The following is a 26605-nucleotide window of genomic DNA, read 5'->3' as shown; positions in this document are numbered from 1 at the left end:
TGTTAGTATTTACGACATCTCCTTTTACTTTCCAGCCTTCATTTTACAGCTATTCGGTTGCTAGGTGTTTTTTAGCGTCCTATCTGTGTACTGTTGCTAGCTAATGGCTACCTAACGGATATAAAGTGTAATTAAAACCACAAGTCATGCTGAAAATGGATTCTATCAATTTTATCTGCGGATGAACGCCTCGACATGTCTGTAAGCCCGTATTCACAGAGTAAACGATGAAGGAATGAGGTCATAATAATTTTGTTGTCGTCTCCTACCGTCAGAAAACGTTACCTGATTAGCTAGCTTACCAGCTAGTACGAGCTTGCCCCATTTGTGCTTATATTTTTGCTGTCGCTGAAGTTGACTGTCGAAGATATTTGTTTTCATAGCTTTAGAACGCCAATAAAACTACGTGTCATTTGGCCAAAAAAGAGTGACCTGTGTTGCAACGCCTTACACTCTAAAAGTAACTAAATACTTTTAAAAATACTGAAATTGCACAATTAATTGCACCCCAGTGAAAAGGTTAAGATTTTGGGGGGGTTTTCAGGTGATCATTTATTGATTGATTGCATACGCTTTCCTGTTCTTGCCGAAATGCTCACTCGAAGTACAAACGTTATTGAATGAGAGCAGAAGTCTTTGCTGTCAGTAGGTGAAAATTTTAGACACTCACATGAACTCCAGGGAGGCAGCCAAGATGGGGGACATCTTGGCAACAGAGGCCGATCTTCTTGGGATGATTAAAGAGGTAAAACATTCAAATTTTGAGAATGCACATACAGCAATGTGTAAATTTAAGAGGGCATCAGTAGAATTCAATCAAAATCAAACAAAATGTGCAACTTTTCCCTCATAAAGTGTACTTGCATGGTAGTGAGGGAATTGTTAAGATAAGCTTGTTTATTGTGTAAGACTGAAAGTATAACTGCATTTTGCTCTGCTTAAGGTGGACATAATTGCACTTGTTTGTTTCTCATGTAGTACCTCAACTTTGAGGAATTTGAAGAGACGGTTCACAGTTTTGACAAGGAGTGCCAAAGCAAAGGGAGGCTTGTCTCAAAGCCTCGAGGAAGTGCTCTCAGAGACTCAAAGACTCGTGCTACTCAGGTAAAAGATTCAGTTTTTAAAATGTGATGTTCCTGCAGACAGGTTGGTTGTTTATTTGTGAAGGTTGGAGCTAGGGATGGACAGAAAGGGTGGAAGGGATATTTACCCACAATACTAATTAACATGCAGATGATGGGGGAGGGGTCAAGGTTTTAAGCTTTGGTATTTGTGAAACAAATCAAGTTCCTTTGTGTTCCAACTTAAGTTAGTAATGTACTTCAATGTAAGGAGTCAAGAATGGCAATCTCATTTGTTTTCAAAACATGTATACATATTTGTTTGCAATTTCCTGTATTTCTGATCTATTTTGTCTACAGAGATTGTAAGGTATTTTAACAGTCATGCAGATGTTACTGGGCATGAGTTATCATTGTGTAATTTCCAGATACTGTATAATATTCAGAAATACTAGCCAATTATTATTAATGAATGACATCTTCCCAGAGTTTTTGTTTTTCCCCACCTCACTCCTTCTTTAATGTGCCTTTTTTCTTTCTTTTTTCTTTTTTTTTTTTAGAAAGACCTCCTTAGCTCTTTTGATGATGGAGATCATAAGGTGTTCTTTGAATTGTGGACAGAGAATATTCCGTCAGAGGTAAAAGACGCAGATGCTGAGGCCCTGCGCCTGGAGTTCTACCTTCACATTCACTTTACCATCTACCCACTGAGGAGACACCCTGGTAGACACGTATGTAAATCCATGTTTTCTTTCTTTATTCATTTTTTGAAAAGCTACAAAAAAAGTACGTGCTGTTTCGCAGAATGTCCACTAAGCTGTGCTATAGTCTTTTTCTTACTTCTATAGCATGATATCCCTTGCATTATGTAAACCACAGCAGTTCAAGTAAATAATGTATGTATGTAAAGTTTTTAATTTTTATTTATTTATTTATTTCAAAAGTAGAAGCTTCTTTAGTGTGTAGTGGTGGTAGCAGGCCAAGAGACAATCAAATAATAGAGGAGAACTCATGTGTTTTCAAATGATAATGCCAATTCATTACTTATTTAAAATAAATAATTTCACTGGAAAATCTTGATGTGCCTCCAGGACCGAGCTGAATTTGAGGAGAGGATTTCCTACTTCAAACAGTACCTGGAAACTCGGGGAGCAGCACTGAGCCAGACCACAGAGTTTTTGTCTTACTATGCTTTGCCGTTTGTTCCCAACCCCACCGCCCACCCCTCCTTCAAAAATCTTTTTCAGGTGCTCAAATAATTACAGAAAATTATTTTGGTTTTTGCCTACAAGTTGTGACATTTGTCAAAAACATTACCATGGACTACTGTGACAGTGTGCATAATCATCATTTCCATTTTTTTCCCCCCAATGTACGTTATGTGTATGTAGGATTCCTGGATACCAGAGTTGAGAGATAAGCTGGAGCAGTTCCTCTCTGTGACACTGAAGCCATCCAACACTCCGAGGCTGATGACCTTATATGTATCCTTTAATCATGCCTTCCTAAGAAGTTATAGCTGAGAAAATTATAAAATAATCAGAGTACAGATGTACAGACAGTTTGTTCTTGTCTTGTTCTGATCTCAGCTACTTTGTCTTGTTCTGAATAGCAAATCTAAATGTCACAAAAATCACAGTAAACTTCCACCACAGCTAATAGTTATAGTGTCAAAATAGGTTTTGTCAAGAAATGCTCAGTTTAAATTCTTTACACTGTCACCGATTTAGACATTTAACAGACCCTCCTCACTGGGATGACTTACGAAAGGCCCTAACAAAAAGTGAAAAATATTGGGGTTAATCAGAGGAGACACATGCCTCTAGAAGCTGGCTTCAAATGTGCTTTCTATTTCCTTGTCTAGCTGAGCTACATTTGAATCTCAAATAAGAATCCCCTCTGTAGGGAACTAAAGAATTCATTGATGATCAAACCGCTGCCCAGTTAATAAGTAACTTTTGGCAGCTCACATCATATCCACATGAAAATCAACTGCTGGTGAATTGTCCATACACAGCTGTTCAGAGGACATTAGAGAGAGCAACAGTCTTATTGTCTCCCAGCTACTTAAGTGTGTGTAGGCACAATGAATGACAGCTCTGTTTGCTAGCACAAGGGTGTTGGTCAATTTGTCTTTTTTGAAATGTATTGATCCCTCCCTTTAAAACAAACAAGCATTAATGCTATCCCAACTCTTATATCACACTATACAATGAAATGGATTGGCCAAATGTTAAACAAAGATCTGTGACGAATTTGTCCACTTACAAGCAGGATGTTAAACATATTGTGTATTTGTCTTATATCCTTTTGACATTATCTCCCTATATTGTTTCATTGTACGCACCTCTAGATGAACCTTCCAGCTAATGGAACAAATACAGTTACGGGTATATACAATTAAAGTATTTGATTTGAGTTCATTCTTTAACAGGCGTCATGCAGAAGGAGGGTGGGAGGAGCACTAAAGGTAAATATTCCAATCGCAGAATTTATCTTTTACGTTGTATTGCAGTCGTCAAATCTGTGCGTCCATTAAACTACTTCTACTGTGAAAATACAGACACCAGCTACAGACTGCCTGCACAACAACTCTGTCAGTGCCAGTTGTAATTTTTGTCTTTAAACGGACTCTTCAATCCATAGTTTTGAAAGTAGAAGAAGTGTCAAACTCAAGACACCGCATGGCTTCATTGCTCATCAGTGGCAGACAAAAATTTCAGATGAAGAAAAACTCTTTCTCTAAGCACAAACACAAATGTCAAAATCTAATTATCTTATATCTGTTGTGTAGTTACACACATAATTTGGATTTTTCGACAATAAATGGAATTTGTTATGATTAATGGATAAAAATATTATGTAATGGACAAACTTGATTATATTAGGCTTTCCCAAGGATTAGCCCTGGAGAAAAGTTCTGTCCATATGACAAATGGTTGCAAACAGAAACTGATAACGATAAAGAATTATTTAATGATCCATTAGAGATGGAATCAACTGATATTTTAATTTGCAAAGTTTAAATGAACAATATTTTTCAATTATAATGATAAACATCCATCAACAACTTTTTATAAATAAATTACTTTCAAATAAGTATTTTAGGTGTTGTGACAAAGACTTTACGTTAATGGTACAAATGACGTCAGTGATTGTTTCTGTGTGTGTTTGTGTGGCGGTACAGAGGCTATGCAGCAGTTACAGCTCCAGCTGGTTGAATCAGACCGCCGCATAACAAGCTATGTGCGGAAGTTCAGCAAGATGCAGGCCGACTACCAGAACCTGATTGGAATCACTGCTGAGCTGGTCGACTCATTGGAGGCCACTGTCAGCGGAAAAATGGTAGGTCAGGCTACCGAACAAACATCAGTTCCAACAGACAAGCTACGGGTACACACTACATACGGTAGATGAGCAGAGTGCACACTAACACGAGCGAGCTAATGAGTGGTGACACAAACACTAGACAGACAAACAAATTGGCTTTCATTAGCCTTAACAAGTGTACATGCTAACACGAACAAAACTGGATATAGACAGTGTAGTTCCAGATTTGACTAGAGCAAGTTTAATATTTGCTCACAAGCGCTCTTTCCATTTCATAACACAGCTGTTAAACACACACACAAATGATAACCCTGCTCTTCCCACACAGACTGTCTTAAAGCTCAAGAGGCATGCTGTGTTTTTGCAGATCTCCCCTGAGTACCTGCAGAGTGTATATGTTCGCCTGTTCAGCAGCCAGATGAGGCAGAGTGTGGTGCAGAGCACCGACTTCACCAGGCCTGGCACTGTGAGTCAAAGCACACAGCCCTCTCTCTCCTTCACACCTCACTGACAGAAGAATAGCAACACAAGACCTGTAGTCAGTGCGATTTCAGTAAAAGCATGGAAACTGGCAAGTGAGGGACTGCTGATAGGAGTCATAGTCAGAGGAAACTGCACTGATTGTTGGTCAAACAAGGATCTATTAAAGATCGAGGATTTCTCTGCCAAGTGTTGCTTTGTCCTTTGTGCACCACGCAGCCAATTGTAGCCCAAGTATTCTGCAGTATATATCCTGGAAGAAGGTGACTACATCCTGGTGTTGCATATATACGCACTCTTGTGGAAGGCTTGGTGGAAAGTTAAAGACACATTACACAACTCTAAACACAGCAAATTAACAATTTCAGAGTAAGCAGACACAGTGGCTCACACAATCAACCACCTGTGAAATGTAACTCTGCTTTTGATGATTCTAATAATCCTTATGGTTAATGTGAAAAAGTTTTATATCCTTGTTGCTACTGTGTCATTACTGTTACATCATTACTCTGTGGCACAGATAATCAAGAGACTTTAGAAATACACTAAACTGATACAAAGCTGTCCACAGTTTGACAATCATGCTTGCTGCCAGTGGCCTTCATTGTGGTGTTCAACTGTGGCCTGTGAGATCTTGTTTCCTTCTGTTTTGAACTGAACAACTTTTTTTCTTGTGTGTCTGTGTTTTTGCGTGTGTAATGCTTTTGCCCACAAAGGGATATTACTCTATGAGTCCCTATGATGATGGCTATGTAAGTTTCATCTGTTTTCATCTTTACTTCTCTGCTTCTCATCTTGCTTGTGCCTCGCCGTGTCTCCTTCATCTCCTCCATCTCCTCCTCACATTGTTTTTAGGTTCCCCCCTCTCCAACATATCACATATCCCTGATATTGTTTTCAGTGTATTATCCCCGCATTTTTTCCAAGTTCCAACTCGATTGTCCTATTCTTAAAGGATGTTTGGCTTCACTTCTAGTAAGAATGACCTCTTTTGTTTGGCCACTTATTAAGCCGAACAAGAGCGTCTTTCAGGGCACAACTCATTATTATATTCACTTGCTCCCAAAGACCAGAGTCGTATTTCTGCCTCTCAATTCTCCTTATTGGCTGTCTGTCTTTTTACAGCTGTTTGTCAGTTTTTGTTTTCTTCCCTTATGTTTATTGGTATAGTTTTTGAAATGATTTAGCGAGACTCCATTACAGGACAAGTATAGCCAACGCAAGGTGCTTTGATGTACAAACATTTCTCCCACGCTGAGGTTGTCAAGCAGGATGATTACGTTACACCCGTGTGAAATGACGCAGCCAAAGCACTTTATGTAACTGTGATTGTTCTCAACACCATTAATAGCAGGTGCTCACGCTAAACATATAACTGTTATAATTTAGATACGTTGCATGCAGCACCCACAGCAAAATTTACCAACGTTTTAATGGTGACTAATAGTTCATTTGTACTGTCATTACCAAGAGCTGGTACACTGTTCCAGGTAACCTGGATAAAATATTTGTCAGAACTGTATTTGTCTTCAAGCAAATCTTATGAAGCAACCTTTCACTCATCACAGCAACATAACTAACCATAATTATCAGACTCTTCATGCCCTGTATGCCTCCTAAAGATCTTAATTGTTTTTTCGTTTATTTTTTGGCTCGTCCATTATGATTTATCTTGATCTCTGGGGTAAACGTGGACGAGACAAGGGAATAGAGCCCGCAAGTTAGACAATAACATCAACAATAGATGATCTTTAGCTGACACACTAAAGAGGTAAAAAGAGTAAAGAAATTTCTTATGTAAACTACATATTGTCAGAGAATTCGGGTCAAGTCCTTGCTTTGTGTCGGTGCTATGCTGGAATCTGAGAATAAATGTGGCCCTTTAGTTTAGTGAAAAAAAATGAAATTCTTCTGAAATTGCTGCAGAAAAGTAATTTCTGTTTGAACCCCACTATTCTTGATAATTATTGTCTCTCTGTAATAAACAGTATATGTGTGCTAGTGCTTAGTTGGACGTCACCTTTCAGGAGGCCTTCCAACGTCCAATCCTTCCAGTGTCAAATGTCACAAGAAAACATGTCCCCTTTTCCTTTACCATTCTTCAGGGCAACAAATGTTTAGAGAGAAAGGAATTTGGGAAAGAATCCAGGTATCACTGGTCTCATTTTTTGCCTATTTCCTGCTGCACACCAAAGCAAATATGTGGCTAGACCAACCGAAACCTCAGACGACACGGATCACTCTCCTGACCTTAGGCTGCCCCCGCCATAGGTACAACCACCTCCCAAGTTTTAGATTGAATTTCAGAGTCTAAAATCCCCTTTTACTGGTTAAAAACCTTAATAACAAGTTTTACCCTTCCTTGATACACACATACACACACAACACCACTACCTCATTGATGTGTTTCTCTGTTCAGAGGCGTCTATTTCCTTTTGTCTCAAATAACAACGCACAGGCCCATAGTAGAGGTGCATTGAAGTGTAACAAATGCAGAGATACTAACCCACCTTCTCTGGTACCGGTTCTTAGCCAACTTGTTATTTACTGCATGGGTGATATTACCAAACCGTACTGCACTGTATGTTCCAGTGTTCAGCATGTAAACAAAAGCATGATGAATGCATGACTAAAAGACCAATAATGATTTATTAGACAGCAGCTAACATGATTGTTGTAGATGGAGGACCCTCCTGCTAAGAAGAGAGACCATATAAGAATGCTGATGATTTATTGGAGCGGTTGCATGGGTTATGTTTTGCACAGCTCAAAGTAAAGATGTGGTAAATGTCATCTGAAATAATCTTTGAAATATACTCTGCTCCTCATTGTCTTCTCCATTGATTGTGCTTCCTGTTGTAGGCCTCTTCCATGCTGCGATTGTCCATCGCACCACAGTAGGTCTTAAATTTGAAGAACTTTTTCAGTTAATCCCAACAGTTTGGCTATGGGCATGATATTACACAATTGACATGTTATTTTTTTTTTATGAATCTCAAGGAGACCTAAGGACGTACCAATGTTGCCCTCATTAGACTACGAGAAGCTAAAGAAAGACCTGGTTGAAGGCGCAGACAGACTCAAGTCACTGCTGCTTCAGGCATTGCGCTGGGTGAGAATATTATATCCCCTTACAGACATCCTGTGTCATATTTGGTTTCATCATGATTGACTCAAATGCACTTTTCCATGATAGTTTTTGTCTTTAACTGTAGCCCTTGCATTTTCATTTTACCTTGCTTGCCATTGTCCGCTGCTAAAGTAAACCAGCTCCCATTGAGAGCTGATTAAAGTATAATCTTACATCTGTATCATGGTATCTGCCCTCCTAAATTAGCATTACAGGATAACTGCATTGCGGATACTAAGGGCCATGCAATTCTCAACAAGCATTTGTGAATCATCCGTGGTCTTGAAAGCACTCTAGTGTTACCTCTATTGGGACTGTACCCTTATTACAACTAAGATTACCATGTTATAGAAAGGCTACTTTCATATACTCTATAGTGTGTGTTTAGCGTTACAGTTTAAGATCAGCTCAGAAAAGTCATATTTTACGCAGCAGACCAACATGTCTGTAGTCTTCTATTTTGCAGTTTTATTAGAGCGTTGTGGTGAGAAGAACAATTAGGTTTTATTTTGGGACATATTCGTAAGTGTAGCAATTTGTGAGCAGGAAAAAAAGGAAGCATACACTTTATATTTGCGTTGCATGTTTCGACTTTTGATTCCTAATTGTTGGCTCTGTTTCTAATGTTTTTTTAGAGACTCACACGCTCACTCCCTGGTGAACAGAGAACTACTGTGCTTCAGGCCTACATCAGTAATGATCTACTGGAGCGCTACAGTACTAAACAGGTGGGTCTATAGATTTGACTGTAATTGTATTGCATTTTGTATTGACACTACAAAGCACTTGTTAAGGTAGACTAGTAATTAAAGAATGACTGATGGTCTGAATTATGACAATAAGTTTGTCTTCTGTTCTTTCCACTATTATAGACAAAGAAAAAGAACTTGATGTCTTTTGGCCACACTGCCTTATTACTCCCAAGACTTTATGTTCAGACAGGTCATAGCTGATGAATTGGCGCCTCTGCCAGATGTACACAGTTTTCTTTCACACTGATTCCTTAATGCTACAAAATGGATGAAGAGCATCGACTGTGGACAAAGTGGACACAGCTTCTCAGATGTTTCGGAATCCACATCCTACCTCTTTTAGCTTTGCTCTCTGGCTGTTGTCTTATTATAATCATTGGTCCATCATTGTGCTCCACAAAGCTGACAATGAACAATTTCGAGCTAGGTCTGTCCCATTTAGATAAATGCTTTTTATTTAATTACAAAAACCTGCATATAAATGTAATATATAAATAGTATGCACATTTTTTCTCAATCAGACATGCAGTATTTGATTTCAGTTGAATTATCAACAGCGAGCATTGAAGAAATAAGACATTACAGTACTCTGATTTTCAATTTCCCTACATTTTGAAACGTTTAGCTAACAAACAATGTCTTTGCCACTGGCATATTCTGAAGTTACAATGAACTGAAAAAGACTGATAGGACAAACTGATAGAACATGTATGTTATAGTTGAGTCATATACGGTATAATTACAATAAAGCAACTCATATTTTCCTGACAGTTCTTTTGAGCTGAAACGTAATTTCTCAAAATCGTATCTATTTAAGTACTTACAATGGTTTATTTTTGATAATTTCATTTTAATCTGACTGTAGGCAGTTTATGAAATGGTCCTAGCCTCAGATTAAGTAACATTCTCTAGCAATTTACAGTTTCTACATAACAAAGGCCAGGCCAGGAAACTCATTCCCCTCTCAAGAGACTTTTTTACGCAATTTATAGATTTTTTTTTTCTTTTCTTCTTCTTTTTTCTATTCACATTCCCTTCACCTTTAGCTTCAGGCGCTATGTTTTAGAAAATCTTTATGCAAGAGAGAAAATGATCTCCTCAGTGCTCCAAGCCACCTGTAAATGACACTAAAGTTGTTTACTGCGAGAAGACGAAATAATAGTGGAAAGGTGTCAATTTCTTGGAATGAAATCAAAAAACATACATTTTCTGTCTTTGACAATGGCAAAAAGCATAAAAAATGATAACATGTGAGTTTTAACAGACTGCTAGCTTGCGGCTTTGTTGTGCCTCTACACTGCTTGTACTGCTATTTTAAAGGCATTGTAAAAACAAGCTGGCACAGTAACAAGATGACAGGATTCCTAAAATTAGAAGAAAGCACTGGAAATGTGGCAGCTTTTGCAGCCGTACACGTTGCTTAACTGTCTAGCATACAGAATTCTAACATTGCATCAGTTTTTACAATCTCCCTCTACCTGTCAGAGGCTGCAATATTGAAATCACTTGAAGAAACCATTTCAGCATGGTAGCATCTGTGGATAGTTCAGGAAAAGCACCTTCACAAACACTGACATTACATCAGTAACACTTGCTTATAAGGAATTTTATTGATATTTTGTTCCAAATCTATTGTACTTGAAAGCAGTAGATTTAGTTTTAATCTGCCCTACATTTTGTCTTGTCATAGAAAATTGTGCTTCATTTGCTGAGATCAACAAACGAGATCGTTCGCCAGTACATGGCTCGTCTCATCAATGCATTTGCTTCCCTTGCAGATGGTGAGTTCTCAGAATCCATTAGATAGGTTCAAGCATCATTATTTCCCTGTAAGATGAGTCATTGTCTGACTGGATGCACTTGAGAAAACAGATTGATAGAATGGCTTTTCAGTGGCTTTTCTTTTGGGAATAAAACCACTAATGATGCTCCACATCAGTGTGCCTGTATCTATAGAGGGCAGCTTGTATGGAGACAGTACTGTAAAGACAAATGTTGTTTTTGATGGCTCAAATGCTAATGTTACAGACAGGAATTACTTCATTCTCAACAACAAAGCAAAATGTAAGCAGTGGTATCAATATGATGCTGATAAATTTTTTGCTCCTGGTGCTACCTTTCAGTCACATGTAGGGACTGAGATGGTAGAAATATTTCTGCATTTGGTTTACCCCTCACTTCTGAATTCAGTTAGCTTTTGGTTTTGTTAAGGAGATGCACTTCCTAATTCTTACATATTGTATTATATTGCCCTTCTGAGTGTACTAAAATCATGAGTTAAGATAAGATAAGACTTTATTGATCTCACAAAGGAGAAATTTACTGTTACAGGGCTCTTAGAAACAAAAACAGAGGAGTGCAAAAGTCACGAAAGTGCAAGAACAAGATAATAAATATTGCACATAATAACAACTACCTCAAATTTGTTGGACAATGTATTGTTTTCCTTTTTAAAAACACTATTTACAACTTAGACAAAGCAGATGTATTTTTGTGTTGTTTACAATGTTGCCCAGTACAACTTTAAAATGCATGTGTCCTCGTTGATTTTTCGTTCCGTGTTGTGTTGATGCTTACAGGTCGCGTTTACCTCTCCCAGATTCCCATTCTTTTGAAACTCCTGACAGAGGTGCTCAGGAAGGAGGATAGAGAGTCCCTGACTAGAGAAAATGTGCTAGTGGCTCTGCAGAAACTCAGCCTCAGGTGAATTTCAAAATCACCAGGGCTTTTATAAATCCTTACTTTTGCATTTTCTAGAGAGTCATCACCCTTAACCTATGTGAATGCTTAAGCTTAAATTTCATGATTGTCTATCAGATTGCACACAAGTTTATGGAGTGAAAAAACACTTATCACCGCAATATTGCCCTCTAAAGGGCAGCTTTAAGGCAACTGGACACAGCCTATGCAAGCTGACATGAATGAAAAGGCTTTCTAAAGCTACATTTACACATTTTCATTTGAGTAGAATTGTTTTTTACACTTCCTTTTAAAAAAAAAAAAAAAGGATTTTTTTTAGATCTATTTCAACTCATAAATGGTCTAGAATCAAGTGGACATCCATCATTTAGTAACATGTCTTCTTAGGAGGAGCCAGCAGACAGCCATGATCGCAGATGATCTGATTGGATGGTTGGTGGATGAACTGCAGGACTCAGACTGCCTCAGTGACAACACCCTGGAGTACTCTGCAGCTCTGCTTATGAACCTTTGTCTGCGAGCGAAAGGTAAGCAAAGCAAAACAGATATAGAAGTCAAATGCACACACAAAAAAATAGTAGGATGCCCTTTAAGAACCCCTGCCCTTCCTTCTGGATGTTTTATTGTGTTACAACACGGATTCGGAGTACATTAAAGATGGGTTTGTTCCCACTGATAAGGAAAAAAAACAATAGAGCAGCTTCTTCAACATACAAAGCTTTATACTGGAAGGTTTCTAACCCTGGTAGAGGCCAAAATGTCTCTCACAGAAGAAAGTCTGAGTTTCTAAATAGTCCATGACGTCATGCAAATCAATTTGATCTCTTTTAAAGACAAATAGGCTCCCTGTCTAACATTGTTCCTCTTGGATGATTTCATTATAGCTATGACTAAAGGCAGTTACTTTTTGGGTGGGCCTTCAATACGAAGTTTTATCTTCTACGGCCTCTTCTAAGAACAATGCATATCATCATATCTGGAGTGGATCTTTGTCAGCTCCGTTTAGTGCAAATACACAGTGAGCAGTGATGCACTCTGTCTTCCTCAAGACCTCTCTTGTTTTTGTCTCCGTTGCCTGCGATTGCTTTTTATACAATATCAGACTAAAATACAGTGACATTTGATTTGTTAGTGATTGTTTTATGTGAGACACAAGAAGATAAATCTTTTCACAAAAGTAAGCAGAATGAATGAGCTGGAGGGAACTAATAATTACTGATTATATGAGTGATGTATTATAACAAACAGAAGAGTCAGTTTGTCAACCTCAAAAAGGACTCGTGTGGCCGAGTTTAAGTCTGTGTATGTGTGTGGAATAACTGTCTTTGTACAGGAAAAAGGAAGTGTGCAGAGAACGGCAAGCATGTGCTAAAGGTTCTGACCGACCTCCTTGGACATGAAAACCACGAGGTGATACACGCATTTGTCAACACACGGACACAGATGTTATATGCACAGTGCATGTAATGTGCTCACAGAACACAGTCATATAGGCTGGAATAAATACTAACGAATGGAGTAGAAATACATGTGTTAATACTCAGAAAATAGAATAGGTGTAGAATTATTGTTATTACAGGATATAGAGAACAAAATCTTCTTGTCCCCAAAAAAGAAAAAACAAAAACACCACAAAAGAGAGTGATCAACATTTCTATCTAAACACTAAAGTGGACAACAGTACACCGTCTATCAATTATTAGCATTACATGAATACAGCCTTACTACTGGTTGATCTGTTGAACTCACATGTCAGTACCAGAATAACCCAAGCAGATGCACACTATGACACCATCTGTCTTTAAACCATTTTTTCACGACTTGTCTGCAGCTTCCTCGCTATTGTTTCAGATCCAGTCTGTAGACATTCTTTACTCTTTGTATCCAGATTTGATGATTACTGCATGTTCATACAAACTGTTACTATTTGATTTGAGATCATAAAGATAGAGGCTGTGTGGTGACTTTGTCGTTTTGCTTTCCTCAGATTCGACCGTATGTGAATGGAGCCCTGTACAGTATCCTGTGTATTCCCTCTGTGCGACAGGAAGCCAAAGAGATGGTGAGATAACAGAAATGTCTTCACCTGCTTGGAGGAAACAGACGCAGTTTGTTTTTTCTTCCTTTATGTCAGCACACAGCCAGTGTTCGGAGCGGAAACAACAGGTGTTCAGTCACGAGACAACCAAACTTTGCTCACAGATACTGGTGAGCCTGTGGGTTGCATTTGCGTTAGTGCTTCAGATAGACTGGAAATGGAAATGCAATCGCCCCCTTTTACGATAACATGTGGAGTTGGAGAGTATTGATTGATTTGAATGTGTTCCGCATTTCACCAGATATCCCTGATACTTGCATCCCCTAATTTATTTACAATTTAAATGTATTTGAATAATTTTACCAGCATGTCTCTAAATGGGCACGACTGATCTCCAAATATAGTTACAGTGCATACTTCCATTGAACATTTAACATGTAATTCTTGCTTTTGACGCTACCTATAAACTTCGTATTTATCTTATCTATTAAGCTGTAACCTGGTGTGAATGTGTTTCCCTCATGTGTGCAGGGTGTAGAGGACATTCTTCGCAGCTACAGCGAAGAGGAGAACCCAGACCTCAACAGACAGTTTGAGTTCATCATTAAACAGTTAAACTCAGGTTAGTGAAGTCAAATTTTCTGTTACAGTAAACAGATGCTGCCCTGCTAATCCAAAAGTAAGTGCTTTACTTTACTGAATAACTATACTTATACGTAACAATGATGCGTGAGCGTATTTTCTCATATGTTAGCAGCAGTTATCTCTTTTAAAATATGTGTTCTATTTCTTAAATCACTGCCTATTACCAGGCATTATGTGTGTCTTCATAATTATATTTATTACTAGATTATAGAAGTACAGTATGTGACGCCTTTTCTGATAAAGCATGGCGATTTGGGACAGATTTACGTTTTTTTTTTTTTTATCCTAAGGGCTTCAAAACAAACGCAACTGGATTGCTGGTTTTTGGTTCTTGAAAATGTTACCTCTGTAATTCAACAAGCTTCTTCAGACATTATAATCCTTCTACTGTTTTCCACTCAGCTGAGGAGGAGGGACCAGATTCAGATGATGAAGAGGAAGAGGATGACAATGATGTAAGACTTCCTCTCAGCCCGTTAGACATCAATATATTGAGTTTTTCGTTACCGTATTATATTATTCCCATCTCCACATTAATTCAATGTAGCAGTGGGAGTATTTTAATCAAGATAGATCCAACTAACAAATAAGAAGAAAAAATGAAAAATATGACCAAAAAGGGACACCTTATATTTGACACCTGTCCCAAACCTGCAGATGGCAATCTCACCATGACACGGATATTAGATGTCTTTTGCATGTCTGTATTGCATGTGCGCTTTTCAGGGGGTCATGGGCTTGAAAGATTTAGTTCTGTGGGAAAGTGGGTTATCAAGAGAAGGTATACGGTGGTAAGTTCAAGTGTAAATGACTGGAGTCCCCTAGGTGTGTGTGTATACCTACAGTATGTGTACAGTATGTGAGTACCCTATTCCCCTCAACACTTCCTTGAGTGTGGGTGCCCTTGTTCCATTGCTGTGATCTTTGAGTTTTTTGTAGCCCATATCCATTTACCATGCGGATAATGGCGAGCTGATATACAGTATGTTCCCCACTGCTGAAAGTGAGTCCCAAACGTGCAGGCTACACTGGTCTCTTGTCAGAACCTTGTGAATTGGTGCCAAGCACTGTATTAGTGTTTAACCTACTTGTATACTCACGTCAATGCTTTATGGGAGCAAGCACGTTTTCACCATGCCTGAGCAAGCAACATACCACCAAAGTCACCGCAGACTCAGCAATCAGCACATCCCAGAAGAGTTTTATATAATGGTGTTTTGTTTTGAAAGAGTTTTTAGAAGAGCTGCAGAAACAAGGCACAGGTCATAATGTCACAGCTGTGTTTACTTTATTTGAATTCGTGCTGTCACCAAATCCAGACTGCTAAACCGTTGGAATAGAATGTCTTGTGTCATTGCACAGTGTACAGCGAAACTAAGCAGCTGTCCTCAAAGTACTGATACTGATACTACTGTTTTGGTTAAGATTTTTCTGAAACACACTTTGTCAAGCACAGATTATGTAATTTTAACTGATTTGTGATCATTATCTCCTGACAGGAGGATTTAATGGAGACGGACCTTGATAAAGAGGAAGTTCTCCAACCACAGCACAGGGAGCTGTCTGGAGAAAGTCTGCTCACCACTGAGTACCTGGGAGTAAGCAAAACACTCTGAAATAAGATGCTGCTGGAGACTGGGCAGACACCAAATTTTCTACAACATCAACTAAGCACAAAAAGGCTCTTTTTTTTACTAACACTGTAGACAAGCTCACTGCTTACTAATTATTATTGTTGGAATCTGATTATTGGGTCTGCTGTACAGTTCTAGCTAGTGTGCAGCCACAAAAGGAAACAATGCTTGAGACAAGGAGAAGTGTGTGTGTGTGTGTGTGTGTGTGTGTGTGTGTGTGTGTGTGTGTGTGTGTGTGTGTGTGTGTGTGTGTGTGTGTGTGTGTGTGTGTGTGTGTGTGTGTGTGTGTGTGTGTGTGTGTGTGTGTGTGTGTGTGTGTGTGTGTGTGTGTATGCAGGGGTATGAGACACTCAATTTGAGCCCTAGAGAATTGGAAGATTTGATGTCATTGTGCTTCTTAATACTGGCGTGGACGATATTTTTAACAAATGGTTCAATAAGATGCTTCTTGCTCCCTTTGAGTATAAAGTGTGCTAGCTAAAGCGGCCACTTTTGTTACACAGGCCCCTACATTAAAGTATCCTGCAGTGTAATGTTTATTATGCAGTGTCAACAGTTTTGAAGAACATCAGCATGTGCAAATCACAGATTGGAAGTTAAATCATTAAGACAGATGTCAAATGGCACTTGTCCACTGCCAATGATTTAGTAACTATATTTTTTTTTTTTACTTAATGCATTCTTTAAGTCAGCTTGAACTGAATGCAAGGTTCATAGATGTGAGTAAGAAAATGTTCCCACATGACACTGAATCACTGTGATACATCATTATTGGTGTCATATTTACTCTGCCAAAGCTTGCATTCAGCCCAAAACACTGGGCTTCTTTAACATCAGGATTAATGACTCTTGATATCCCTGTTTCATAATTATTCTGTGCTGCTTGTCAAGTTCTTGTCAGTCACCTACCCTGTTTTACATGAGTGTTACCATGTAAGTTGGAGTCAGGTGCTACATGCTACTAATCTTGTGTGTGTGTGTGGTTGTGTAGATTATGACCAACATGGCAAAAGCAAAGAGGAAGTCAACCCCTCTGCCACAGCCAAGTGTTGATGAGCCCCTACAGCGGCCAGTCACCCCTAGTTCTCATCGTAATGCCAGCGCAGGGTAAGCTTATGTCACACGCAATGTCATGAAGTCCAAGTTGGAGTTCACTCTTAAGTTACAACATTCTTCAAGGTGTCTGGTGTCAGTTCCTCAGGAAGTCTACAAGACATAGTTTAGTTTTTCTTTTTTTCTTGACTTGTGCACTGTGCACTAGACAGTCATTTCCGAATGATTTGTAAGCTACCAGAGACATCTAGAATTAGATAAAGGCACCTGACATCTGGACTCTTTTCTCTCAAGGCCGATCAGTTTACAGCAGCACAAATAGCTTGTAGTCTGACCTATAGGTCATTTTGACAATGATCATGCCGCCCCCTTTGTTCATCCACATGGATACAGCCATCTCCAGACAGTAGAACTAGTTCAGTAGGTCAACGCAAGAATGGGTACAAGTGCATTTTGTCATTAATCATCACAAAGCCTGATTTGTCAAAAAATGAGCCAGTACGAGTAGACTAGAACTGGACCATTGTCAATGAAAACTGTAAGTTAGACAGCAAGAATAAAAGAACGGGGAATATTTTAGAGTAATGAATACGACAGCTTTCAGGTGTCCTACCAGGTCTTGGAAATAAGAGACTCGCAGCAAGTAGTTGTTGCTTCGGTTTTATGACTAACTAACAGTAGACAATAGTGTTACTAACCTTTATTTATAAATCAAATTTAAATATAAAATTAAAGATTATTGTATGACTATGAAAAAAAGCTCAGATGAAGCTCAGTAAATATACTTATCGAGGAAGTTCTTAGTAAGAAATCTGAGATGTATTGTTCGTGTTTGTGCAGGGATTATCGAGCCAACACTGAAGGAGGTGAGAGCAGCAGGGACAGGGAATACCCTCTGAGCAGACAGAAGAGTGAGGAAGGAAGTCTACCTCCTTCCCGGTACAACTCCCGACCTCCGACACGCTCTGGCAGTCGCCCCAGTACTGCAGACTCCCTACGTCACAGCATCGGTGGGTGGCTATCAGTTACGTTTTCAGAAATAATTGACGAGCAAAATACTGAATCTTTGAACGCATCTCAATGATGTGTCTGTGTGACTGTTCATCAAGCATTTCCATTCATATTCCTCATACTTAATGCATTCTGTGCAGGAACAATCTAATTTCCCTTCCACCTGCTGTGCTTTATTTGTTTTGTATTGGATCTATTTGATCTGATGCCCAGTGTCAACAAGGAACACGAGGCACTTCCAGACAAGGAAACCTCAGCAACTTCCTGAAAAAGCATAAGGGATAAAGACTCTTCAAAAATGAGCACCAAATGACTAATAACCTGTTTTGGCTTCCCATAAAAATACTGTCAGCATGGCATCAGGCTGTGCTCATGTGTTTGTGACAACGTGTGTAACTGTACTGGTGAATAGTTTTTCGTTTGGGATATATGTATAGTTTTGATTTTACTTTAAATTTGAATGCCAATTAGTTTCACGAATCTCTTACCGTGCGCTCTGTCACACACACATTCAGACTCGGAGTGTGGGCGACTGTCCCAGGAGTCTGAGTTGGACAGGCCATATGAAGGTAGAGCCAGGAAAGGCCGTTCCCAGGAGGAACTCAATGGACACTCTGCCAGGTAAACCGACACGCATCTGTTAACTGCACATACACACGCACGTAATGCTACATAATGTGTGTTTTCACATTCAATTTAGTGGTGAAATCAGAAGGTTGCCTAATGAATTTATTTTATGTATTTTATTGCATAGATTTAGATGAGTTTGAGACCTTACACACAATCACAGTCCCAAAGGGGTTGTTGAACTTAATTAAACAGTTATAGTGGTACAGATACAAAATTAATTTGAAGTCACAGCAAGCAGCGGTCATGGGTTCGAATCCTGCCCATGGCCCTTTGCTGCAGGTCCTTCCCCTGTTCTTCTCCTCACATTTCCTGTCTCTCTCCACTGTCCTATATAATAAAGCCTAAAAGGTCAAAAGCATGACTTAAAAAAGGTAGCGCCAAACCAAAAGCCTAAGCCACAAACTTTCGTCAAGGGCAATGTTTCTATTAATTCAGTATATGTCAGCTTTAGGAAGGGAAAGACGTAGAGCACATGGGCCAGCTTTTATATCCTGTGAGGCCTGGATGAATCAGACCAGCTGACAATTCTTCTGTGTGAGCCGTTTGCCTGTTCTGAAGTGCACTGTAGTGGCATATGGAGAAGTGATGCTCCTTAACTCATAAAATACTTCCATGTTTCATGTCACATGCATTAATAGTGCATTTCAGTTCAGTGCTCCAATTATCTCCTACACATAACGTTAAATTTACTGTACATGTGTAGAACTCCTCCGGCAGATGCGTGTTTCAACAGACATCGCAACTGGAACGGGAATCTGCTGATGTAAGAGTGCCGTGGCAACAAAGCCATGGACACTTCTAAACAGGAGAGAATGCTTATCCTGACCGCAGGCTGGTTCAGTTACTTACATTTGAAGCTGGATGATAAGTTACGGTACAGTGGCTATATTTACAGCCCATCCTGAAAGTGGTCTGTTCTAAATGCAAATTTTCAGTTCACTGCTCAGCAGAAGTGTGGGCGAAGCTATTGGCGGTTGTAGAGTAAGGCCAGTGTGAAATCAATCTGAGCAGTTCCTCAGCAGTGCCATATGTTTTTTGTCTCCCTTTGCTACAGACACATTCTGTAGCAAACAGTCTTTCTGTCAGAACCACTGCAATCAGTCGGGGTGAAAAGTGGAGTAAGAAAATGAGAGGAGATACTTAAAAAATATTTGGACAGTCGTATCAAAAAACATTCATGATCTATGATTTCTAATGTCATTTCATTAAACATTAGATAAACTGGCATTAAATCAGTAGTGGAACACATTTAGCAGAATTTTAAACAAATATCTACTATAATAAAATAAATAAATCAGATTACAACTTGAGAAAACAAATATACATGTCTAAGCAGCATGAAAAGAGTTATTTGGACAGATTTAGATTAACTGATTAAGTTAATATAATGGACAGCACATAGAAGTACTCTGTGTTTTAGGTTTGAACTGTACATATATTATAAAGTGGTTTGTTAAAAGAAACTGTTGCACAAATATGACTGTTCCAGTAGTCTGATCAGCAAAAAACTCAAAAACAACTAAGAATATGAATATAGAAACTATAATGACATGTTGGAAAAACTACAGACGCAGCATTTCCATTGAGAAACGGTGACATTTTTTTGAATGGGAGTCAATTGAAGTATTGGGTTTTTTTTTGGAGCCAGCATCTAACAGCTGTGGGTGGTATTGCAGCTTAATGTACTTCTATGCTCGTTACAACCTCAAACCGGGTTAGTTGCTGCTCGATTTAGTCAGGAACTGGATCAGAGTTGCGGCCGATAAGGAGCAATGCAAATAAAAAAAATAAACAGCATAACTGTAACGCCCAGAGATGTGTGTCGATGTTTGTGTGTGTCTATGGAGAGAGCTGGCAAGAGTGTTGCTGGACACCGATGGGTGACTCAGCACTGCCAAGCTGGTCTGTGAGACTGTGACATGCGTTTAAACGAGCAGTGCCCACAAAGAGACCCATTCAATCAAACCTCCCCTGCTTCTCCTCTCCTTTAAATCCCAGAGGAACTTGACTCCTGAATCCCGCCAACAGTAATGAGTCCCAGGAAACTGCTTCACTTGTCCCTCCCCCCCTTGTCCCCCAGGAACGTAAAACACCTCTACAATGCAACCTGGCCGAGTCTGACTTCAGTAGCCTCATTTCACCCCAGTTTGGACGACAGCTTTTATAGTGAGATGAAATGGGCATTCATATTGAGGTGAATAGAATCTTAGCAACACAGCAATTTGGCAAACGTCAGGTGAACTGATGTATATTTTTATTGTTGTTTTTCAGCTAATGAACACATTTTTCTCTTTTTTAACAAAGCTCTGATTGAGACTCACTCACTTACACAAGGGAACACCTGGAGGGCAGGTTCAGACATTATTCAGACGTCAGTGTTTAAAGACTGCAGTGTTGTCCACACACCCCTACTGTGGTTTCTGAATTTCAGCAACACGTATGCAAATTTCACTTTGCTGTTCCGCAGGGATAGCGTGGAAGTATAGTGCCACCACCAAAGTTCACAGAAATACAGTCACAGTTTGTAACAGTCAGTTTATACCAGATGATATCAGGGAGTCTGGAGCCAATGGGGCTGTCCTGACCAGAAACAAGAATGAAATCCATCCATTTGATATGGTTTACGATTGCTCCACAGGATGTAGGTCATTTGGCTCCTGCCAGATTAGCAGAGTCTGAACTGTCAGTGTGACTGGATGCAGAAGAGCCATTCATCAACTGCGATCCTGTTTCTTGGCCTCACATGACGCCACATTTCCCTCTCTGTGGTTTTGGTGGCGCCATAAATGCAAACAGTTTTATCAACTGATGTAAATTAGATGCAAAGAATTTCCAGGAGGATATAGCTATAAAGCAGAGATACAAACTGTTCTTAGAATGTGTGAAATGCTCTGCTTGAAACGAGTTAATGACCAGTTTGACCACACTTTATTTATTCTAGTGTTTCTCTGCATAGTTTCACAGTGTGACTGACAGTAATGAAGCATTGTCTTCTTTTTACTTATTCGTATTCATGCCTATTATAGTCCTAAGAAAAAAAGTGATTCTTAATTTTCTACCGTTTTCAAAGCAGTGTGTGAAGTTTGAGCAGAAAGGAATTGCATTCAGAAAAGATAATGATGCACAAGTTTGAGCTCTTGCCCTTTATGAATTTCCAAGCTGTGTTTAAATGATAATAAGTCAATGTAAAACCATTACCCACACATGGAGAATCACTGAAAACTATAGAAACTTGTCAATCCTGAAAGTATAATGTACTTTGTGTATGTGTAGTCAGGCACCCTGTTACCAGAAATGAAGGGTATCGAGTGAAATGGATACTATTTAATATCAAGGGCAAGAGGCTTGTGCAAGGTTGATCTTGTGCTGGGCAGCCATGATTTCTTTGCCTGTAAAATCGTTGTGAAATTAGATCTGTTCACGGCTGTAGCACGTCATGATGACTGAATAGCTTATCAGATAAAAAGATGACCTCGTCCTGAATGATTCTTCTAACCATGAGCAAGTAACCAATCAGAATAATTGTAACACAATGTAATAAAGGACAATTTTAGTTATTTCTCAAAAGGCTAGATTGGTCAGTGTAGCCTGAATATAAATTTGTAGATGATCTACACCTAGTTTAACTGGTAAACTGTGCTTGTCTGATTACTTTGTACCTCTATAAATCATAGTGTTTATTTAGTGATATTGATTTATTAGCATTCAAACTCATTCTTTACTTTTTCCTCTGCTTCCTCTTGTCATCAGTGTTGATTACATTCCTGAATTTGCCAGCCAGCCCAAGATTCCCCGCACACCTGACACAGCAGCCAGCCAGAGCAGTGCTCACCGGAGTCGAGGCTCGGCGCTGGCGCCCCAGTTTTCACAGTCTGAGCCACAGCAGAGCAGCCGGCCTGGCTCTGCCAACTCCAGCGGGGGGTAGGAAGTGGAGGTAAGCACATACTAAGGGTGGGAACTCAACATCGGACGGTGTTGGCAAATTTTGGAACGAGCTGGTTACTTTATCTGCCCTGCTAGGCACTTTGGAAAGATAGCCAACCATGATTTGGGGGAGAAAATCAAGTTGGCTCAGAAGCACAGAATTGTTGTTTAAGATGATCTGGGCAGTTTGAGGAGACAAAAACAACTTTTATGGGTTTTTTTGGTCTTTAATCTATGTTGCAGCATGAATTTTTAATTTTACATGAAAAATACATAGAATATATGGAGTATACAATACTGTGATATAATAAATCTATGAACTTCACTGGCAACCTAATTAAGAAAGAAGTGGCTAATTGTGTCTGATCCAATGCGTTCATTTCCTGAAAAATAAAGATAGCTCATCTAAATGATGAAATAGAATCCTCCACGTGCAAAATGACCATAAGCAGACATGCTCATGGAATTGGTGCATAAAACAACCAGAGATATAGAGTATAGCAAAATCTTTACAGATTTGTCATGTGTCACCCAACCATAGCAAATAGCTGGAAAAGAATAACTAAACTAACTGCCTCCACCCGGCAAATGTCCTGTGTTGCAGTGCTCTATGTAACTAAACCTGTGTAACCCTGATCTTAGTCCCTGCTTCATAAATTGCTGTAGCGGTGTGACTGCTTGTGGAGTCAGTCGTCTTCTCTTTCTCCCACCTGTTTTACATTTTTCCGGTGTTTACAAACATTTATATTTACAGATTTTACCATACCTGTCCGCTCTAGTGGTTGTCCCAAAATAAATCCAGACATGGTGATAACACCATTACGAGGGGGAATTTACTGTAAGGAGACAAATCATCCTCCAGTTTCCTTGAGCTCACATCTTGAATTACTTGTTATAATTTCGACAGTTTTCACGGGAAATCTGTAACAAAATCTGCCATTACTTTGTTTCAAGGCCTCTGCTGAGCTATGTGTTTACGCAACTGTGTTTTGCCACTGATGACACTCGAGTACAGCTAACAAAAAGTAGCATGTCACTGACTCCATTCATTCAGTCGCTCACCGTTGGCAGAGCCACAGATGAGATATCAGACTTCCGCCACACCTGAATAGTGTGTTTTCTAACTGGAAAAGCAATAAAATGTTGCAGCAGTTGTAAGAATGAGGCTGGTTCCAGGGCCCTTTAGCTGAATGGATAATCTTTACATCTTTACATCTTACACACAACTTGAGTCACTGCAGAGAAGCTCTGGTGCTCTTAGTTGGATGATAACATCTCTCCATGCTCTCATGCATTTTAATTGCATTTGAAGAGCGATTACCTCCGGCTCTTACATCGGGTGCCCTTACCATGAAGCTTGTAATGGCAGCTAATGGTCACTCAAAGTCATCACATCATCCTGTGTGTGTTTTGTAATTTTGAGGTCTGCAAGTGTCTGACATAACTTAGCTGAAAGGGCAATAAGCAGACACACATGGCATGGCAAGTTTTGCAGCTTTACTGTGAGCTTTGATCGCTTTTAATGGCATGCTCCAGGCTGGCTCTATTTTTTACAGTATTTTTTTTTTCTTTAGATACCGTCTTTTCAATTTATTTAGACTTGAGTGGAGCTTCTGCTGCCTGTCAAGTGCTATTAGCTCTAATGTTTGCTGCTTGGCGGAGTTTGGCTGCAGGCAGGGAACACCAGCCACATACTGAGGCAAGATTCCACTCAGGCCCACTTTTGGTTCACACATCCGGTGTAACTGACAGAGACGCTCCCTTTAACTAAGGAGAGATAGAGGAGGCATTTGTGTGGCTGACTGGGCCACCCACTCAGCCAGGACAAACAAAGACGGGAGCCACTGCTGCTCTGCCACATTGGAAGGATGGAAACGCTGCATTATCCTGCCCAAGTCCGGCCGAGCACGCTGGCTTCATGTGATGACAGATCCCCGTTATGTTGCCGTCCAACCAGAGAAGGTGGAGGAAGTGCGGCTGTGTCTCTTCGGACTGACGCTCTGGTCCTAACTGTGATGAGGAAATCTGATTTTTGCTTCCCTCTTTAATAGGCCGGGAAGAACACTTTCCTTTTCATATGCTGTGATGGGAACTTGAAGGCTGCAGTGCCCAAACACAAAGCATAGTCCTTTCATTGAAAACCTTTGGAATCATATTAATAGATTTGGCATTTTACTGTGAAGGACAGCGAGTAGATTTTAAGTTTTTAGCAAGGTAAATTAACTTTTTTTGTGAAAAAAAAACATATTTGACATAAAGTATTGTTTCATGCTTGGTACTTTTAGCTGTTTAAATGGCAAAACATGACTGGGGTAAACATTTTTTAAATTATTTTTTAATTGACGAGTTGAAATCTGACTCTCCCCTCCTTTCCCTTTCCCTGTAATCCCCTTTATCACCCACCCACCCAACATCCCTCCCTTCATCCCTCCCTCTTCTCTCCCTGTCTTCAGGCAGGCAGTCAAAGAGGAGGTGAAGAGGGAGCTGTCACCATGGGGTAGCACTATCTCCCCAGGAGCATCGGGCTTCCTGTAACATCATCCTCCCAGGTTGTGATCAGGGTCAGGGCAGCAGAGATGGTTGAGGATCAGCAGCGAGAGGAGGAGCAGGAGTGCGCGGAACAATGTGCAGGATTGTGGTTCTGCATTTTTTCCCCCCCTCTTCGGCTTCAGGACAGACGACTTCTGTAACACAATATGAAGTCAGACAATAATCCCAACCCCCAAGCCATGCAGTCCTGTGCCCCTCGTAGCCTCATTTAGCCTTGAATTTCTGCAGTCCTTCCTCAAGGTGATACTTGGCACACCTACATGTGTGGGAAGTCCTCCAGCTATGGCAAAATGTACGTGCAACTGTTTTGAGTCAGAAGCATTGATATTAGTGAGGACACCCCAAGATAAAAATATTATATCACCTTCCTCTTCATTTTTTCTTAATTCTTCCTGTCACATTGTCATTGTCTTTACCTTGGTAGGGATAAACAGATTTCCAGAGATGCTCCTTTTTGTGCATATATCCTCACAGTGTCTAGATAAGTGCGAACATGAGCTTAAGGTTTTAGACTTTTAGCATAGTCAGGGTTTAACTAAATGTAAATGGAGGATTTAGAGTTTATCAATACAGCAGGACTTTTTATAGGACTTAGTTTATCTTTGAACTAACTGCAGTTCATAAAATGCCATTAATAAAAGAGTGATGTAGAAGGGATTTTTCAAAGTTCTCATATTGATTGTCCAAATCAATATCCTTCTGAATTTCACAATGTACAGTATGTATTGATTTTTCCATAGGGTGGAATATGTCTGTCCGCATGAATAAATGATTGTACCATTCTGCAAACACTTTGCTCATGTCAAAGTAGCTGCTTCTGCTTAACTGATGCTTCAGGAAATGCACGGGTCCTGGTATGACTTTGTCACGCTAGTGCATGTGTTTCTTAGTGTTTTTAATACACTTACATGGACACAACATCTGGCAAAAGACTTGAATTTGTGTGAATGTCTTAAATTCTGCATTGTTTGAATTGTACATTTGCAATGTTTCCTGATGTGTATTTATGGTAAATGCTCCATTTTTGGTTGTAATGCATTTTGATAGATGATACATTTTACATGTTTTTAAATACATGTGTGACATGTCACCTCTTTGCTAGTATTCTGTCTTCCTTGTCCTGTTAACTACTCTACTGTTGCTGAATTTTCCAGTTCTTATGCATGTTTAGATCCATGCTACATTCCAGTGTACACCTGGTAAGTCTTGAATCATAAATCACCTTCCCTTACATATTTTACTACCCATGGCTGACATATTGTGTCTCACACAGCAGTAAGATTTCTGCTCTCATGTTGTAAACTAAAAATGTACATTACCCTGGCCACCTTACCTGAAATGTGCACCCTTGCAGAAGATGCATAATGAAGTCCTCATTTAAATCTTCCTGAATGATTGGCATTAGAATTCAAGATCATTCTGTGACCTGTTGTTCATCATTACTGGAAGACACTTGGTCACTGTTTTGCTGCTCTGTCCTCCTCACCACACTCCCATCTATTTTTAACTCTTGTATCAGTGGCCTAAGTAACTTCAGGTGTTGATTGATTGGGTGATCGGTGTTAATAGTTAGTGTGTGCTGTGCATGTGATGACTCTATTTTTGAGATTGAAAAGGTCAGGTGTCAATATTTTGGCAGGTTTATGTCTGATATTGTAAAGCTGTTT

The 26605-nt window shown here is 39.6% G+C and overlaps 1 protein-coding gene across 2 annotated transcripts; it reads left to right on the top strand.

The window, feature by feature from the left end:
- The first annotated feature begins 44 nt into the window (after positions 1-44).
- Positions 45-26028, top strand: LOC110950750 (lisH domain-containing protein ARMC9). 2 transcript variants are annotated; one of them, XM_022193511.2, is made up of 25 exons: positions 45-745; positions 979-1104; positions 1622-1792; positions 2153-2308; positions 2453-2545; positions 3507-3531; positions 4249-4406; positions 4759-4857; positions 5588-5623; positions 7734-7768; positions 7872-7983; positions 8637-8729; positions 10444-10534; positions 11333-11456; positions 11841-11980; positions 12787-12863; positions 13441-13515; positions 14023-14113; positions 14539-14591; positions 15636-15734; positions 16762-16877; positions 17664-17833; positions 18350-18455; positions 22215-22398; positions 24842-26028. In XM_022193511.2, the coding sequence occupies exons 1-24, from the start codon at positions 671-673 to the stop codon at positions 22387-22389; spliced, it is 2496 nt and encodes an 831-aa protein (XP_022049203.2). In that variant the 5' UTR covers positions 45-670; the 3' UTR covers positions 22390-22398; positions 24842-26028. The 2 variants fall into 2 exon arrangements, with proteins under 2 accessions (XP_022049203.2, XP_022049212.2); XM_022193520.2 differs by lacking the exon at positions 5588-5623.
- The last annotated feature ends 577 nt before the right edge of the window (positions 26029-26605 follow it).

The sequence above is a fragment of the Acanthochromis polyacanthus genome, chromosome 4 (genome assembly GCF_021347895.1).
Source record: "Acanthochromis polyacanthus isolate Apoly-LR-REF ecotype Palm Island chromosome 4, KAUST_Apoly_ChrSc, whole genome shotgun sequence".
NCBI lineage: Eukaryota > Metazoa > Chordata > Actinopteri > Pomacentridae > Acanthochromis > Acanthochromis polyacanthus.
Note: the sequence above shows the minus strand (reverse complement) of the source record. Positions and strands in the feature narration are given on the sequence as shown.